Raw genomic sequence first — 16,914 nt, 5'->3', positions numbered from 1 at the left:
TTAGAGAACATCCTGTGCTAGCACAGGGGTAGCCCTTAACTTTTGAACGCACTCTTCCTCTCAGCCTGTAATACCTTAAGTGTAGTATAGAAAAAACAAAAGTGAAAACTTAGTGATAACTGCTACATGTATAAAGGGTGGTGTACTTTTATTATTATTAGATAGCTACATTTGAGTTATGGCCACTGGACTGATGGATAACGATCAGCTGATTTTCTGTCTGACAGATGTTCTAGGTTTGTCTCTGTACGCTTTCTTAATCAAGTGCATAAATCAAAATTCACCAACATAAAAGCATGTCAGACTGTGTCCATCATCCTCTTTCTGGGTTGATCTAGTATTATGCAATGAAAGGAGATGCTATCAGTGGAGAAAAAGATCTGGAGAGGAAAGGGAGGGATTTGAAACAAGTGCACAAGGTGGATAAGAGGAAACTGTACTTAAGTGAGTAGTTTCATATAGCATAAGTTGCAGAGCCAATTTTCTGCATTTAAAAAGTAACCATTTAAGGACCAAAACATCCATGCAAGGTGGGGCGGGGGTGGGGTGGGCATCCACAAGACAGGCTTGAGAAAGTTTGGTGTGTTTTGATGTTAATGTAATTCTGTAGATCCTTATGTGAACAGCAGTCAGCTTACAACAGTATTATTGTCTCACCAACTAAATGGCTGAAATGAAATGGGCAGGTACTGCAGCAACACTAGTATTTTGACATTGGGAATAAATTTTAACATAAGCAAAAGGAGATCCTGAGTATTTTCTGAAGTGTAATTTACAGTCTCTATACTTGTTCTGGTGAGCATGAGGAGAAACATATTTAGGACACCTACAGTTAAGTAAATATGAACACCCACAAAAAGCCGTGAGACTGGGTCTGTAAATATGGATTCATTTTCTTTATTTTGATATTTCTTGTCAAGTGGTGACCTCACCCATTTTAATGCATACATAGTATAATGCTCTATGTAACTGAGAATGTTTACCCATACTGTGTATACTTTCTCAAAGTTGCATTTTTGAATCTCCATATATAGTTTTTATATTTTTGCTACTTATGGAGAAGGTTCATTTGGGCTTCATGTGACTGTTTTCATGCAAGACAGCAACTTCCTGCTAAATCTCCAGGTCAGAACTTTTCAGTTGCTGACTTTGGTTAAAGAAAGTGGTTTATTTGCATGTTCAAGTCATCTTTCAGAATTGCAGATTTTACTCATGCCTTCGTTTCTTGCCAAGAAGGATTCATTTATTACAAAGATACAATGAAGATTAAGAATATTTATTCTTGTTGGAGTGACATAGCTGAAAGGCATTTTGAGGGAGAAAAGGAAAATGTTCTTTGCAGTCGAAATGCCAGGTCAGCATCAGTAATCAAATTTCTACGCCTCCCTTCCTGCACATCAGAGCAAGTCATGTTTGCTCTCTATTTGCCTCAGTTTTTCTATCCCTGAAATGAGAGTACTGCTATTTTCCAACCTTAGCAGAATTTTAGAAGGGGGGACTATGATGCTTTGCTTCTTGTATGAGCAACACTAAAATGACTGAGACTTTCCTTATCCAGTTCTTAATCTAATACAGCCAGTTGTCAGCTGAAAGCCGACAGCCTTCCGTCACATTGGTCTCCAGCCCCATCTGTAACCTCTCCTGCACAAAGCACTGACTGTATTTACAGAGAGACAACCTGCCTGTTCCCACATTGCACACAGAACTGCATTCATAAAGAGCAAGTAAATATTGTTTTTAACTAACAGTTTGTGTCTAATTATCCGAAAATACTGTTAATTATCAGAAATTATTGGGTATTATTCTGGTATGATAGTATTTAGTGATTCTTAATAATACAACTGCTAATGGCAGTTTTTTCATGCACTATCCCCGTGTGCTACTTGCAGCTAAGTATCACCTCCTTCTGCTCCAGGTATTCTCAGTCAAGCTGGTGCCCTGGCATGTGGTCCTGCAAACACCTCAATGCCTGGTCCAAAGCTGTCCAAAGCAGCAGTTTTCCTGTTCAATTCAATGGGCTTTGAGACAGGGATTGAGGGAGCAGAACACTGTTGGTTCTGTTATTTTCAAGATTCAATTATTTATTAGGTAAAAATCACATACATAAGCTAAGGTTGAAGCTGACAAGGAGCAGAGGAAAATAAATGGTTTGATATCTGCAGGATAAAGAAATGTTATGAAGAGTTTTTGTTCGTATTTTGAGAGGTCTTTTTAATATAATTTTCTCCTCTGTGAAAGGAGTTTGTTCAAACAAGATTCTAAATAAGAATCTAAACAAGATTCATAATAAAGAAAACATGCTTTGCTTCACAGAGACAGTATGACAAAATAGTTTCGGTTCCTTTCCCAGTGGCTGTATGGCACAACCACTTAAAAAGAGGGATCAGGTCACAAAAAGACATACAAGTAGCCTGCAGGAAGGGCTGTTGCTGACCCTGGCCACAGGTTTCTTGTAGGTACAGAGCAGTTCATTGTGCTAGTCTGATGTGCAAATGGCAACATAAGGAAATGCAGAGAGATTCTTTTATCTTCTTCTGGGGTACATATGAAGCTTGAGCACTCAGCATTGAAATACATGGCTTTTAATAACAAAAGACCCCTTATGGCTATTGTATTGTTGAGCAGGTGATAAGCATCCATCTGGGCTACAGCTGTTTTCTTCCTATGTTTGTTCCATATGCAGATGTTGCTATGAGGAAAGGAGTCAGCAATGACTGATGTAGAGCCTGTGGTCACAGATTTTGCAGCATCAGGACGGGCAGGCCGCCGGAATGCCTTACCAGATATTCTGGGCTCTCCTGCTGGTGCTGGGACTTCAGACCTGCCACACAAACTGGCTGAGCTCTCCGTTTCAGAAGGTAATGGCTGCACATTCAAGAAACTGACATTTTTATGCAGTTGTCCTTTGCTTTCTCCTTAAGATTTCTGCCACCACGCAGTTTTGATGTCAATACTAATATTTCTTCATTTAGGATTAACTTCCAAAGCAGTTACCACTTCTACCTACTGATGAGACACGTTAATTTTAACCCAGACTAAGTCTGCCATATCCACCCACAGATTCAGTGTTTAGCAGCCTGGGGAAATGTGCTGGGAACTGAATTCCAGTTCCTCTGAGGAAGAACAAACACAGTTGCATTGCTGGGCAGCTTAGAAAACCGTCACTCCAGCTATAAATTAGTATTTAGTCCTGCACTGAGGTCATTTAGAACAAGACAGCAAGCTGTGCTGTTAATCCAATTACAACTATTTTAACTCAGGCATATACGTTGAAAGTTGGGTTTTACAGTGATTTATTCCTGCTAGTAGGGTTTCAACTTTGCTGTCTAAGACCAGTGTCCTATTTTGGCACATCCTTTAATTTGATAAGGTGCTCTGTTAATTTAGCATAGGTCTAATCAACACCAGCTTTATATTTGAGTTCTTTTTACTTTTGGGGGATTTTCAGATTCATAAGTCTGGTTTCTAATGCCTATGAAGTGAGAATTATAGGTTGGCCCTAAGCATGAATTGCACCTATTTCTTTAGGTTCTGGTGTGGAAGTGACTTTTTCTTCTCATGCCCATCACTGTTGCTGCTGTGACAAATGCCACGATAACTGGTGGTCCCACATCCAGGAGCAGCAATGGTGTGGGTGCAGCACAGTGGGAGGCAGGCCTGTGCTGAGGAGTGGAGGGTCTGTTAATCTGAACTGAGATAGATTGTAGGAGGGATTGTCAGGCTCTGAGGATGCGTCCTGCATGTCCTGCTTGTACATTGCCTGAAGCAATTACAGGATGTTGAGTTTACAGCCTCATAAAGCATCATAAAGGCTCTGTGTGTGTGTGTGTGTGTGTTTTGATTACAAGTTGTTCTTGCTTTGCTGATTTAATTTATATTCATGTGTTGGGGGTTCTGTAATGTAAATCCAACATGGGCCCAATGAAGGACTGCTGGGCAAGCAGAAAGAATGTTTCCAGGAGTGAGAAGGGACCAAATGACCACATCCTGGCTTGAATCTGGGACAGAGAGGAAAATAACGATCTGAATGGGTGCTGGAAGGATGCATTACTTTTGCAAAAGGAAGGCACAAAGTTTTGTGAAGGAAAGAGGGTGGACATAAAGAAGAAAAACAGAAAGACAACAAGATTAAATACCCTCAGGCTGCAGGGCAGGAGTGAGGGGAACTGGGAGAATCTGGAAGAACAGGTGGGAAGGATGGTGGGCACTGTGTCACAGTACATTCAAAGTAAAGCGGGGAGCCTTATGAGTCCAGTTAAAAGTCCTTTTTTTTGATGAGAGATTTTCCCCTAGGAATATGAAAAGTATGTCCCTACAGATTTTCTTCTTCTGGTGTGTGCGACTGGAGCACTGGAAATCCATTCCACAGTACAGACACTTAACATTTAATGCTTTGGTTTTCAAGTATTATGGGGTCTTTTATTCCAAATAGCTCTTCCACCTGGCATAGTCAGGCTTCAGCAGGAGAGAACTGTTTCCCTTATCAAAGGGGAGGTAGATGGGAATTTACATCCTTATTAGCGTCAGGAGCTACGGAAGTGGAGTGACCAGTGCAACCCACTGAAATACTCATTGCTACGTTATGTGAACTAACCTTTGTATTGTTTAGAGCTGTGAACCTGGAGGGAGCTGCACTACATTAACCATGTTAAACAAAGCACAAAAGAATACAACAGCTGTAGATAAGTTTGTCATGTTTGTTCAATTTTGGCCTCTGGAAAGTTCAGTAGTTGGAAAAAATATACTTTTTAAAGCATGCAAAATTTCTCTCTTCAATGTTTCCCCCCGCCCCTGGATAAAGTCTTGTTAAAAGAAATGTTACAGCACAGCATAAAATAAGTACTTAGTCCTCCAGACAGAATAATTCTCTCTTGGTGCCCATCCAATGCATTAAGAAGAAGAAGAAATGAAACACAGCTACATTAGTTTTAGCAAAATGTACTGATGCTTTCTTACAAATACAAGGACTAGCACTGCCAGCATTTGAAGAACAATTAAGAGCATGGAATTATCTTTTGCTTTTGTCATTGACATACAGCTGTGCCAGAGTGTGCCTGGAAGGAGCAGTTTCTGTTATCAGCTGTTTGCAGTAGTGATAATAGGAAATGAATACAGGATACAGTTAGGTCCAATCTAACTGCTTGGATGCTTTTTTGGGTTGGGAATTCCAGGAGTATAGACGGAAATTACAGCCTCATTGTGTTGTAAAGTTAAACTTCTGATGAGACAACAAGCAAAATGAGGAGAATTCATCAAAATGGAAAGTAAGTTTGGAAGTTCAAATGCTGTGACAGCAGAAGAGTTTGTGAAATGCTTAGGGCTCTAACAGGCATCTCCTTTTGCCTATTTCTGCCTTTAACAATAAGCTGTTACAAAAATGAAAGTGATTTCCAGCTCAGAACAAAGAAGCTGGATAAATGAGAAAAGTGGAGAAGATGGAACATGTGGCTATATAAAGTATGCCCTATTTTTTTTCTACTCTGAAAGTTTCAGTGAAGTTTATGGGAAATGGTGAGGAAGACTCTCCATCTTGCTTCAAATTTAGCTAATGCTCATTGGATCATACATTTCCTCTTTCTAAAATGCTGTGAGCTGCTGTCATAATGAAAGGTCAGGAACAGGATGTACTAATACCTTTTGTCTGGTTTAGAAGAGAAAAGAGACTTTGCTTTATTCTTTACGAATATACAAGGATCATAGCTATGCGATATAAATTTCCACGTACTCTGCAAGCCACACCAAATTAACATTCTCATGAGAAGAGCAGGGGAGATTTTGGCACCAGCAGTTTGTCTGAGAGCCTGACTCTGAAATGAAGACCATCTGTATCCTGTCTGATCATCCTCTGATGGTGCTAAGTTTTGAAGGGCTGAGACCTTCCACAGGTGGTCTGGCAGAAGGCCATACTGGAACCATGTTAAAAACAGTCAATTGGTATCACTGGTGGTCCAAAGATTGAAGAGGAGTCTGCAAGAAGTTTCAGAGCAAAGAGCCAACTGGTCTCCCATGTCTGGTAATCTGCATTCTGCCAATAACTGTAGAGGAATGAAGCTGGGTTAATTGGCATTGATAATATACAGCTGTGGGCTGGCATCAGGGGCGGCGGGTTGGCTGACATAGACAAGGTGCAGCTGTGGCTGGTTCTGTGAAGAGGTTGGGCAGCCAAGGAAAAGAGAGCAGCTGAGGAAGAGAGAGGAGGAAGAAGCAGAGAGAAGAGAGAATGGGCACTCTGGATGAGGAGAGGTGAGGAGAAGGCAGCAGAGGGACTGGCATCAAGAGTACACTGGTATGAGATGGTAAAAGACCTTGTTGCAGCTTGATAGTTTTGCTAGTGCTGCGACAAATAACCTTTATTATTTGTTGAAATTTTTCTAGGTGACTGTGTATAACTATCTTGATACGTAGCAAATTAGCACCTGTTGCACACCTAAGTGCTACCAACTATGAGATTAGATTTTCTCTGACAAACTGTTTTCCTCCACCCTGTCTGCAAGACTCCACTAATACTAGACTTCCAACCCCACACAGAAATAGCCAATTGAGGACATTGCTCTGTCTTCCTTTCCTCACAGTGCTGTCCTACATAATGCTGAGGGGTATCAAAAGTAGAAAAGTCCCTGGAGAGGGACTTTTTACAGGGGCTTGTAGTAGTGATAGGACAAGGGGTAGTGACTTTAAACTAAAAGAGGGTAGATTTAGATTAGATACTAGGAAGAAATTCTTTCCTGTGAGCATGGTGAGGCACTGGCACAGGTTTCCCAGAGAAGCTGTGGATGCCCCATCCCTGGAAGTGTTCCAGGCCAGGCTGGATGGGGCTGTGAGCAACCTGGTCTAGTGGAAGGTGTCCCTGCTTATGGCAGGGGGCTTGGAACTAGAGTCTTTAAGGTCCCTTCCAACACAAACCATTCTGTAATTCTAAGATTCCATGAAATAACCCAGTTCTTAATTTACCAATATAAGATTACGAAGCCTCTGGGCAGACTTGCAACATCAAGCGGTTTCTGCCAAGAGCTTTAGATGGTAAATGGTGTACAGTGTTATCTATTTGCTGTGATATGTAGAGAGCAAAATATATAACTCTTTTGTCTGATTTTGATAATTTATGGCAAGTCTCCAGAGCAAATAGCTGAAAATGTACCACTGAGATTACAACTATTAAAGTGGGAGACTGCACAGCCAGGTATGCTAAATAGACCTCTCCTTGACCTTAAAACCTGTTTTACATTTGGGTATTCTGTTAGAACCGGTAAATGCCATGTGAGACTTGAAGGTAGTGTGAAAATTATTGTGCTTTGCAAGGAGATGGAGGCAAGTGTAGTTCCTGTTTCTCAGTGAGACAATTTGAGCATCAAAAGCGACAGCGTGGAACTCTCCATCTAATGACCGCACACGATAGGCAGCTTTTACTTATATTAATCAGGTAAGCATTCAACTCTAACCTATGGAAGAGTGAACTTCCAAATCAGAGTAACAAAAAAATCCCCTTATCTTACGAAGACGGGGTGAATTTGCCTAGGTATTTCTTGGCAAAGGTGGTCAGCCAGGTATCTAGCATTTTTTATAAACTGAAATGTTATGTACCTGAAACCAAGCAGTGCTCAGAGGAATGCATTATTCTAACTTGACTTCAGAAATGACCCAGAAAAAAAGAATAACAATAATAAAAAGTCATCTCCAATCTGCTTCTTACAACCAAAGGCACATTGATCAGCATGTGCAAGGAGCAGGCAAATCAACCTCAATAGGGAATTGCTTTTGGAAGATGCTCCTGCAAGTTCTTTAACTTTCAAGTTAACCTCTCTTTCTAAAGCACCTGTGAGTGTGGTAATAAATAGGCAATCCAAACAGAGATAACCAGTAAACCCAAATATTTGACTGCATTAAAAAAACTAAGAATGTGTGTGCTATAAATGTTTTAATTCTGGTTTGTTTGGGTTTTTTTTAGATGAAGGAGCAGAGGGTGGAGAAGTGCCACCATCCAAAGCCTTCCTGGAAAGTCAAGAGGCGGAAGGAAAAAGCAATGATTCCTAACACCTGAGGACTGCTGGATTAATGAAACCCATCGACAGACTTTCCAGTTTCCCTGTGTCACCTCTTCTGAAGTGCAGTAGCAACTTTAGCAGCACAGACAAGATTTTGCAACGCACTTGTACCTAGATAACATTAATGTGGAACTACTATTTTTTCTACTGTTGTCCTTCAAAACCAATGTTCTGTACATTCAAATGGGAAGAGAACTAAAGAATATGTCTCTTGTTTTGGGTTTCCTCATGGCTGTAGTATTCATCCTAACTAATCTTCTTTGACAGTTTTAAGTAATACAGCTAGCAGATGTTCCACCAACTAATGATTACTTCAGAATAAAAATCCTGTTTCTTCATTTCCCAAAACACCTTCTTTCTCTCTGACACAAAGGTGTATTCGCTTTCCCCACCTTAAGGCAGTATTAAGTTTATATTAGATTACAGACATTATCTGTAATTTATCTCCTGAGATTTTTGTTCTCATTAGGCATACGTAGGTGGGTGTGAGAAATGAAAACAACTTTTTTTTTCTCCTCCTCCTGTCTCCAAAAGCTTTTTTTAAACTACTTAAAAAGTAGTGTTTGTTTTCAAACTCTCTTTTGACTCTGATTATGGAAGATCATCAGTTCTCCCACACTTAGCAGTCTTGCCACTTCTGTCATTTCTGTTTTCAGGCTGAACATTGTAGCTGTTCATGTGTAGCTAAAATAAAGTAGCCGTGTTTGTAAGTGATTAAAATTGTTTAATCTTACTGTAGAAATTAAATAACTATCATCTTTTCTGTCTTCTATTGATTCCTTGATGTTTCCTCTATATGACAAGACTTAAAATCTCATAATACATATTCCTTTTATTTCATTTGGGTTTTGCTTTATTGTTTTCTGACAATGAAGATGTTTCAGTCATTGTGATTTTTACAATGATTTTTAAGCAAAGGTTTTTCTCTGCTGAAAGGAATTGTTTTGTTATGGAGGTCATGCTCCTGAAAATACTTAGCATTCACTCCTTTATTGTAGGAGACCTAAGATTCAGGTACAGACATGCACCTTTACAGCAGCCTAGGGCAGCAGCCGTTTATGTACTGCTTGAAACCTAACCGACACTGACAAGTGAATGCTTTTATTTGCCCACACAATCCCCCTGCTGGGCTGTAGTCATACCATCTCTGATGGGTACATTCCACGTTTGACTGGTATTCCATCCATAAAATATTTGTGTCTTTTATAGCTGGCAGAGAGCTTGTAAGAGGCCTTTCCACACAGCTACCATTTCTACTGTGTGTTTACTCACGCATGTCTTTGGGGTCTTTTGGGGACCATTCAGTAAAGGATTCAGTTTTATCCAACTGAACTGACACTCAGTTCCCTCCGTTTACATGTTTTCATTTAACAAGTGCAATGTCCCAGAATTACTTTCAGGTTTGGAAAGGTAAAATAACTTACTCCACTGGAGCAATACAGGTGGCTTTAGAAAGTCTGAGACTGAGCTACCTGACACTGCAGGGCCAGAGTTGAAAACCACAGTGGAGAGGGACTTGGAGCTAACTGTAGTTGTGGTACACACTCTTGTTCTGGGTTGCAGTCCTATTCTCATATACCAGCCCTCTTTATAGCATCACAGTACCTAAAATTGTTCAATTTTAAGAAGTTAAAATGATCCCATGGAAATCAAGTAGCTGAGTATTGCCGAAACAGAATTCCTTATATGCATTAAGTGGAGCATATGCTAAAGTACTCTTCTGGGTCATGGCCTATATTGAATTCTTTTATTTCACAGTTGCAGCGCTGGATATATTTAGACTCTTCTCTCACAGAATACAGACACTGAAATTTGGGTTACAGGAATAGATAGTTCAAGTAGGTATTTTGTTAGCCTAAGATGCTTTGATGTTTTTTACTATTAAAACACCAATTATGAACCAGCTGAATTTAGCGCAAATTACTCATGCTAAACTCTGTATAAAAACCATTCCACAGCTGTATACATACATGGAGTTAGCTGCTCACAGACATACAGTTTAGAACTAGTCAGTGATCAACACTGCAAAATTGGTGCTTACTTTGTACTTTAGCTGTATGAACCTGATTGAGAAAACACTGCATAGAAAGAAGAATTTTAATGGAAAATCAGAAAAACTGCATAAGAAGACTAACAGGCATATTTAAAATGCAAGTCAATTACAAGCAGGATGACCATGTTTGATCTATAAGATGTGGGTCACATACTACACAGTCCTCATTTGCCTGTGCATTATCTAGTTGCAGATTAACCAAGTTACAGATGCAGAAATACTTGTTTGCCACATGCATGTACACTTTGTGTCTAAACAATTATTAGTCTAGGCTGCGTGGGAGAGCTCTTTTGTAGTTAGTTTAGATATAGAAGAGGAATATCTAGGTATGCCCTGGATTTTGTCAAATAAACCTTTCCAGTTCTGAGGCAGCTGTGTATATCTGAGCAGTGTAAACAAATACTGGTTGGTGCAGGAGACATTGTGCCATATAATCTTTGGTCCAGAAGGATTTATTAGTTGTGTATTACACTTGACTCAGCCAGACAGGAGCTAGCCCCTTCAGAGCTGCATGGGGGTCTCAACGCCATGCTGTCAAGTACTCTGGGATTTAGGTAGGGTTACTATCTTAAGCATAGCTAAAGCTAGGAAAGGTCTGGTTCATTTTTTTTGTTAGTACTTGAAGACAGGCAATAGTTCTACTAAACTTTGGCCAAGCCTGTAAAGAGCAAATTAAGTGCTTCTGAATATATTTCTCACGGAGACAGTTTATCCAGCTTCAACCATTATCCAGGCTATACCACCCTCCCATTAGCTCAGCTAATGGGTAATTGATGACAGTGCATTCTCTTAATCCACAGGGTAAAAAAGTTATGGCCCTGAATCAGCAGAGTATTTTAAACCATGCTTAGCTTTAAATGCAGACTAGTCTCACGGAAGTCAATAGAACTACTTAGTGCCTAAAATTAGGTACATACTTAATTACCTTGATAAATTACAGCAGCAAACTTCTATTAAGGCTAATCTGGTATTATAATGCATTAATCCCAATTTCCATTCCACCAAGTGTGGCACAGGTAATAGCATCTTTTTCATCAGCTTACAACACTATCCTGGGCTTTTATAAAGCAAAGAAATTCATTTTAGTGCCAAGCAAAAAGGGTAACTGTTTCCAAATTTTAGAACTTAATGAAGCAATTATTCATTCTTAGCCACTGCATATTAAAAAAAAAAAAAGACAGAAAATACACTTGTAACTTCATTGTGCATATATAAAACAATTCACATAGTTTGAGCATACAGAGAATTGGCCTCAATCTTTTCCAGATGTCATTAAGAAGGTAATTTTCTTTGGGTCAGCCCTTCATCAGAACCTTCATGTAAGAGGCGGATGAACATGCCGAGGCACATCTTTTGTTCCTATAAAACAGGAAAGTTCAATTTGTTATCTGGAAGGCAATAAAGGACTAAATGGGTTTTGAGATAGGGGACTGATTATTAGAATATTCTCATTTAGAAACATTAAGCGAAGTAATTAAGCATTTTTTAAAATGAAGCTTATTTGCTATGATTCCTTATGCAGCTATCTCCCCTGTGTCATACACCATCATTCTGACGTAATACTGCACAGGCTGATCTTGGATGGATGAAATGAGTGGGAAACAGTTTGCAAAGTGGTATATTTTAAAAGAAATTTCAAAATCATTGATAGTACAGTAACATACAAGTTAGATCTAGTTGTCACTGAAGACAAAGATTGGTGTTATACCAACTACAGTGTGAATTATATCTAACTTCATGAGTTACTTATCATACAGAAAATTTCTCCCAACTCAGAAAGTCCACGAACACAAATGCTTGGAGGCAAGGAGGCTAGTCTGTGGAAACATCATATGTTTGCACTATTCAAGACATCATATTCAGCTATAGAGACCTACAATCTGACCTAGAGTGGCCATTTCTCTGTTGTGTAGCTTTCACACAGTGGCAATCACACAAAATAATATAACTGCAACTGCATTAGTTAAAAATGACAACAGAGCAGTGGCTAGAAGAGGTCTAAACTACATTTTACCATCAGTATGTCAAATGTCCTTTATGTATCACACATACAAAGAGGAATACTTCAAGATTTAGCAAATTACTTAGGGCTAGTTCATATTCATCTCTTTTGTCTGCTGGTGCTCTGTGTGTGATAAAGCCTGTGAAAAAGAATTGAACAGAGATTTCTGCGTGGATTTCTCCACCTGGTTGGCACAGGCTATATTTCCTGTGCTCAGTGGGCAGAAGCCCCAGACCCACCGTGGTGCATGTGGCTTCCCCAAGGTCCACACAGAACGGGCCAGTGGTGTCCCAGGGCACTTCCTCTGACACGGTTTGGTCAGAAATAACAAGGGCTTAAACTGCCCTGCCATCTAGTGGGATTCTCAACCTGCCAGGTAATTTGTGCAAAGAAACGGACAGAGACAGTTTAAGAGACCTCAAAACTAGCTGCTTGACAGCAAAAGTACAAAGAGGATGTGAGCTGGCCTGGTGAGAGACTGTCTCCAGCCAACCTGAGACGTTCACTTCAAGGGCTTCGCTAAAGGTCCAGTACCTTGGTGTCTCTGTATTCAGAAACTTGGGTGATCACAAACAGGAGACATCTCCTGTTGCTGAGAACGCTGTTCCAATGGCTTAGGTTAAGCTTGGGAAAATAATGCCAGCTGAAGCTTCCCCACTCCAGTGGGCTGCCCTTTGGAGATGCGCAGCACTCCTTCCTGGTGCCCCTTGCAGCTTACTCCTTGCTCAGCCACCAAGAGCTCATCATCTCCAGTCTGGAGGCCCAGACCTCTCAGTGGAAACTCACACTGCATGAGCAAAGGAAAGATGCTGGACTTGGGCACCAAGGGTGAACTAGCCAAAAGTATTTTCAACCTGTAGACTCTGTCATAAAACAGGTGTCTAAGTCAGGTTTGCTAGCCTACCCAGATTTAAACGCTCGCTCTGCGATTTGGGCTGGGGTACCAATACTGCCATAGATGACTGCTTTTGACCTTATTTAGGGACAACTCAGTTTTATCTTCCCCACCTGAAGCTGTTCTACTTCAGAGAGTAATTAGCAATAAATACCAAAAGCTGGTATTTTATTTCATTATTTTGGTTGACTTTCTCTGCTCAGCCCAGTGGAACCAACTCATATCCCCAAGACAGCTGGAGCAACAGTAGGCCTGAAAGCCACCACTCTGCCCTGTCCTGTGCCATGTCCTAACACCTGACCTCCTGATTTTAATGCAAGACTTGCATTTGATAGAAAAATGGAAGTTTTTTTGGCTGTTAATACAAAGCCTGGGTGCCGTGGGCTTTTCTGAATTAAACATATATTCAGCAATTGCCTCCAGTGTAAAAGGCCCTGATGTGAGGATTTAAGCAGTCCTCACCAGTGCTGCATTCCTGGGACTCTGCTGTGCAGTGGCTGATGCTGTAAATCCAGTGCTCATCATAAAACGTGCAGAAAAGCTAATCTGTGAGAGACTGGTTTAACCTTCCTATAAATTTTATTTTTTTCCAGAGCCTTTAGGCATGACTGGAAATGATATATCAGCAACGTAAACAAAAAGAAGGAGCACGTAAACTGCTGTTAACTCCGAGCAGCATTCCAGAAGTAGTTTTCTCATAACGCACCCGGCTTCCTGAGGGGACAGGCGCCCCTTTGGCCCGGGGGCGCCGCCACCGCCAGGCCCCAGTGCCGGCACTTCCCGCCCGGCGGGCACAAGATGGCGCCCGAGCCCGCGCCAGGCACAGGGCCGAGCCTTCGCCCTCCTCACAGCCTCGCCCCTTTCCGCCTGCCGGCACGCAGCGCCTCGGAAACGGCAGCGCCTGGGCCTGCCTCGGCAGGCATCGTAACGCGGAGGGGGAGCTGTGGCAGCGCCGCGGCCACGGGGCGCCCGCGGGACGAAGGACGGGGCTCCCCGGGGCGCCTGGAGCTGCCCGGCGAGACAGGGCGCCCGAGACCCCGCTCACCAAAAGCGTGCGGGGAGCGGGTGTGAGCCGGGCCGCCCTTCGCCCCCGCACCCCTCCGGCAGCCCCTGCTGCGCTGCCGCGCGGGCGGGTGCGCGCCCCTCAGAGGAGCCTGCCACACGGCCCGCGCCGGTGTCCCTCTGGTCAGCTAAATACGCAGTTTATTCACAGGAACGTTAATTGCTGCTCTCCAGCACAGCTGTCGCTCCTGCAGGTCCCCCCGGCCCCCAGCAGCCCCTCCACGGCCCCCAGCAGCCCCTCCACGGCAGCAGCCCCCCGCACACAGCCGCGCAGCGCCCAGCCAGCCGGCCCGTCCCCGGCAGCCACCCAGGCCACCTCCGGCTTCCAGGCCAGCAGGGGCTGGGCAATACTACCCTGCGCACCATGGAAGAAAAGCGCTCTTGAAGTGAAAAACGGGAAAACTGCCATACACACATTCACGGGAAAGCTACGCGGTGTGAACCTGCTTGGTCTTACCACCGGTTATGTACTCATCTTCTGCTTCAACTGTTCAACAAACCCATCCCATTCCTTCCATCCCTCTGAATTTCTCGTCTAACCATTCAAAGCTCACATCCATCTACTCCCTTTCTCTAGTGCTAACACCTTGCTTCACTCGCTTGTGTCTCCTTATGTCCAAGATCAACTGTTAGTGCTTTAAACACACAATATAAGAAACTAGTCTCTTTAATTGCCTCTGTAGTTCTGTAAAATGAGATGATAGAAGGACAGTTCATTGCTATTCCTCCCAGCAAATACCAGGTAGAGATCTTACCTATCCGACAGACTCATTAAAGACCCTTGAGCCTGTCCCTGAATAGTCGTTGTCTTGAGCACTGTGAGATGGAAAGCTTCTCTAGAAAAAAAAATAGCATGGTTTTATGCAAATAGAGGTGGTGTTGCAATATAAGAAAGTGCTGAAATAAGTTTCTTTCAGGCAAGTTTCAGAGAGCCTTTGAACTCTTTGCTTTTTTTTTTTTTTTTTTCCCAGCATGCCTTTGAACTCTTTGCTTTTTTTGCTTTTTTTTTTTTTTTTTTTTTCTTCAGCATGGGCTATTATGAGTAGAAACTTCTAGGAAAATTTATAACGGATAAAATGAAATGCTGACATGTAAGGAGTGTATTTAAGGGTGGGGGAGAAAAAGGACAATGAGTCAGAGTTAAGGGTGTGAAAGTCGTGCCATGTTTCCTGTTCATAGCTCTCCTTTTAGCAGAACAGCTGGGCCAGCTGTGGATGTGAGCCTGCCTGCTCCTGTACCCTCCACTGGCTCTGGACTCCGGGTGTCCTGAGCTCTGGCTGCAGCGCTGATCAGCTGCTCAAGAAAGTTTCAAAGGTCTGGAGGAAGATGTGATTAGAAGCCTTGTTTAACTACTACAAGATTAGTTAAGGATTTTGTGAAACATAGAGGGTCTGGGTTATGTTCATCACTGCCACACTGAGGGGAAAATCTTTTGAAACATGTACACATGGATGTATAGCATTAAAGGAATAGTGGATGTACTTATACTTCCCCACTGGCACTTGCTGCAGTACAGTTCGGAAAGTGAGTCCCATGATTATCCAGGCAGGGACTACATGCCTGTTTTCCCTTCTGTGCATATCTGCATCTTCTCCCATAGTAGACTCTAGATTTGGCAAAGTACAAACCCACACTCAGCAAGTGGGATATATTTTTAAGTTTCCTGGTTTAGACTTGCCCGTTGTGACCATCTCATGTGATTTCTTGCTTAATCCAGAACTTCTTTGAATTACTTCCTGCATTATGTCTAATAGCGTGGTTGTTAGCAGTTTACAGCTTGTAGGGATGGAAAGTCTAGTTAAGGCAGTTTGAAAGTTGGTCAAGGGATTAAGTGTCCTCACAGGTAATATGCACTTAATTTTTAACATAAATTTCTCTAGACTTAACTTGCAGTGACTGGAGTTTTGTATGCCAGACTGAAGAGAACACTCTTACTTCTTTTTCTGTAGGATTGTCTCCAAGCAGACCAATGCTTCCACCAAATTTGTCTTGGCACTAGTCCCTATTTAAAGCTAGTAATGAGCTAATTGAACACAGCAATGCTTCAAGTTGTCCTAGAATTTTGTGTTCCAGGAAGTTTACATGTTTCAACTCATGAAAACTCAGAAATGACTCAATGCTTGGTCACAAACAAATATTTAAAGCAGGGATATAGTTGCACTCTTGAATTAATCCAGTTAGGTGCATAATTCTATCTAGGTCACCCAGGAGAGATTTCATTTCGGAAGCACCTCTGCCTGATCTCTGCCAGGCATTTTTTCATCAGCAACAGGCCCATCAATTGATAACCTAATTACATTATTTGTTAAGAGTGTGGAATTCAGACATTTCTTGGGGGTGCATTAACACTTCCTGTAACCCACTGCTAGTTTAGAACTTTGAAGGGGAGATGGCTTGCTTCAGGTGAGAGATTCTGATTTAGAGGAGACAAACCCAGAGGAGCATGGCTCCAGCAGGCTGTGATGCTGTCCTGTCAGTCCATCGCTGAGCAGAACAGAGAAGAGCCCTGGGAATATCCAAATGCAGGTAGTTAATGAGCTGAGTTGTTACTTTGTATCTGTTTTCCAAATTCAGTAGTTATTTTATTAAATTTGTAATTCAGTCAAATGAAACTGATTTTACTTTTTGTCTAAAACTCAGCTGGTATTAAGAGTGATTTCAGGATATCGCAGCAAATGGAGTGCTTCAGTATGGATAATGAGAATGAAGGTACATTGAGCTATTCCAGAAGTTTCTTAAATCCAGGCCTGCAGACTGCAAAGTTGTCTTTTGCTATGCTGATTACACTGAATTCCAGATGGTGGCACTTAAGTGTTAGACAGCCTCCATGGTGTATACTAGGGCTACAGAAGGAGAATAT

At 41.9% G+C, this 16,914-nt stretch overlaps 1 protein-coding gene and 1 long non-coding RNA gene across 12 annotated transcripts in view; one reads left to right on the top strand and one right to left on the bottom strand.

Moving 5' to 3' along the window:
* Positions 1-8,882, top strand: part of PKIB (cAMP-dependent protein kinase inhibitor beta) — a 56,083-nt gene extending 47,201 nt beyond the window's left edge. For 10 of the 11 annotated variants that reach the window (XM_027811952.2, XM_055713751.1, XM_055713754.1 and 7 more), the window contains 2 exons: positions 2,684-2,858; positions 7,946-8,882. In XM_027811952.2, coding sequence (XP_027667753.1) covers positions 2,711-2,858; positions 7,946-8,031 — 234 coding nt within the window. In that variant the 5' untranslated portion in view covers positions 2,684-2,710 and the 3' untranslated portion in view covers positions 8,032-8,882. Of the gene's footprint in view, positions 1-1,558; positions 1,725-2,683; positions 2,859-7,945 lie in introns of all 11 variants that reach the window. The other variant, XM_055713758.1, reaches the window with a different exon arrangement.
* A 2,398-nt stretch (positions 8,883-11,280) lies between these two features.
* On the bottom strand, positions 11,281-14,884 carry LOC114017127 (uncharacterized). Its single transcript, XR_003562002.2, has 2 exons — positions 14,810-14,884; positions 11,281-11,454 (listed from the first exon to the last, which is right to left on the bottom strand). It is a non-coding gene; the product is annotated as an uncharacterized LOC114017127 (long non-coding RNA).
* Between the last annotated feature and the right edge of the window lie 2,030 nt (positions 14,885-16,914).

Source organism: Falco cherrug, chromosome 6, assembly GCF_023634085.1.
Source record: "Falco cherrug isolate bFalChe1 chromosome 6, bFalChe1.pri, whole genome shotgun sequence".
Classification (NCBI taxonomy): Eukaryota; Metazoa; Chordata; class Aves; order Falconiformes; family Falconidae; genus Falco; species Falco cherrug.
Note: the sequence above shows the minus strand (reverse complement) of the source record. Positions and strands in the feature narration are given on the sequence as shown.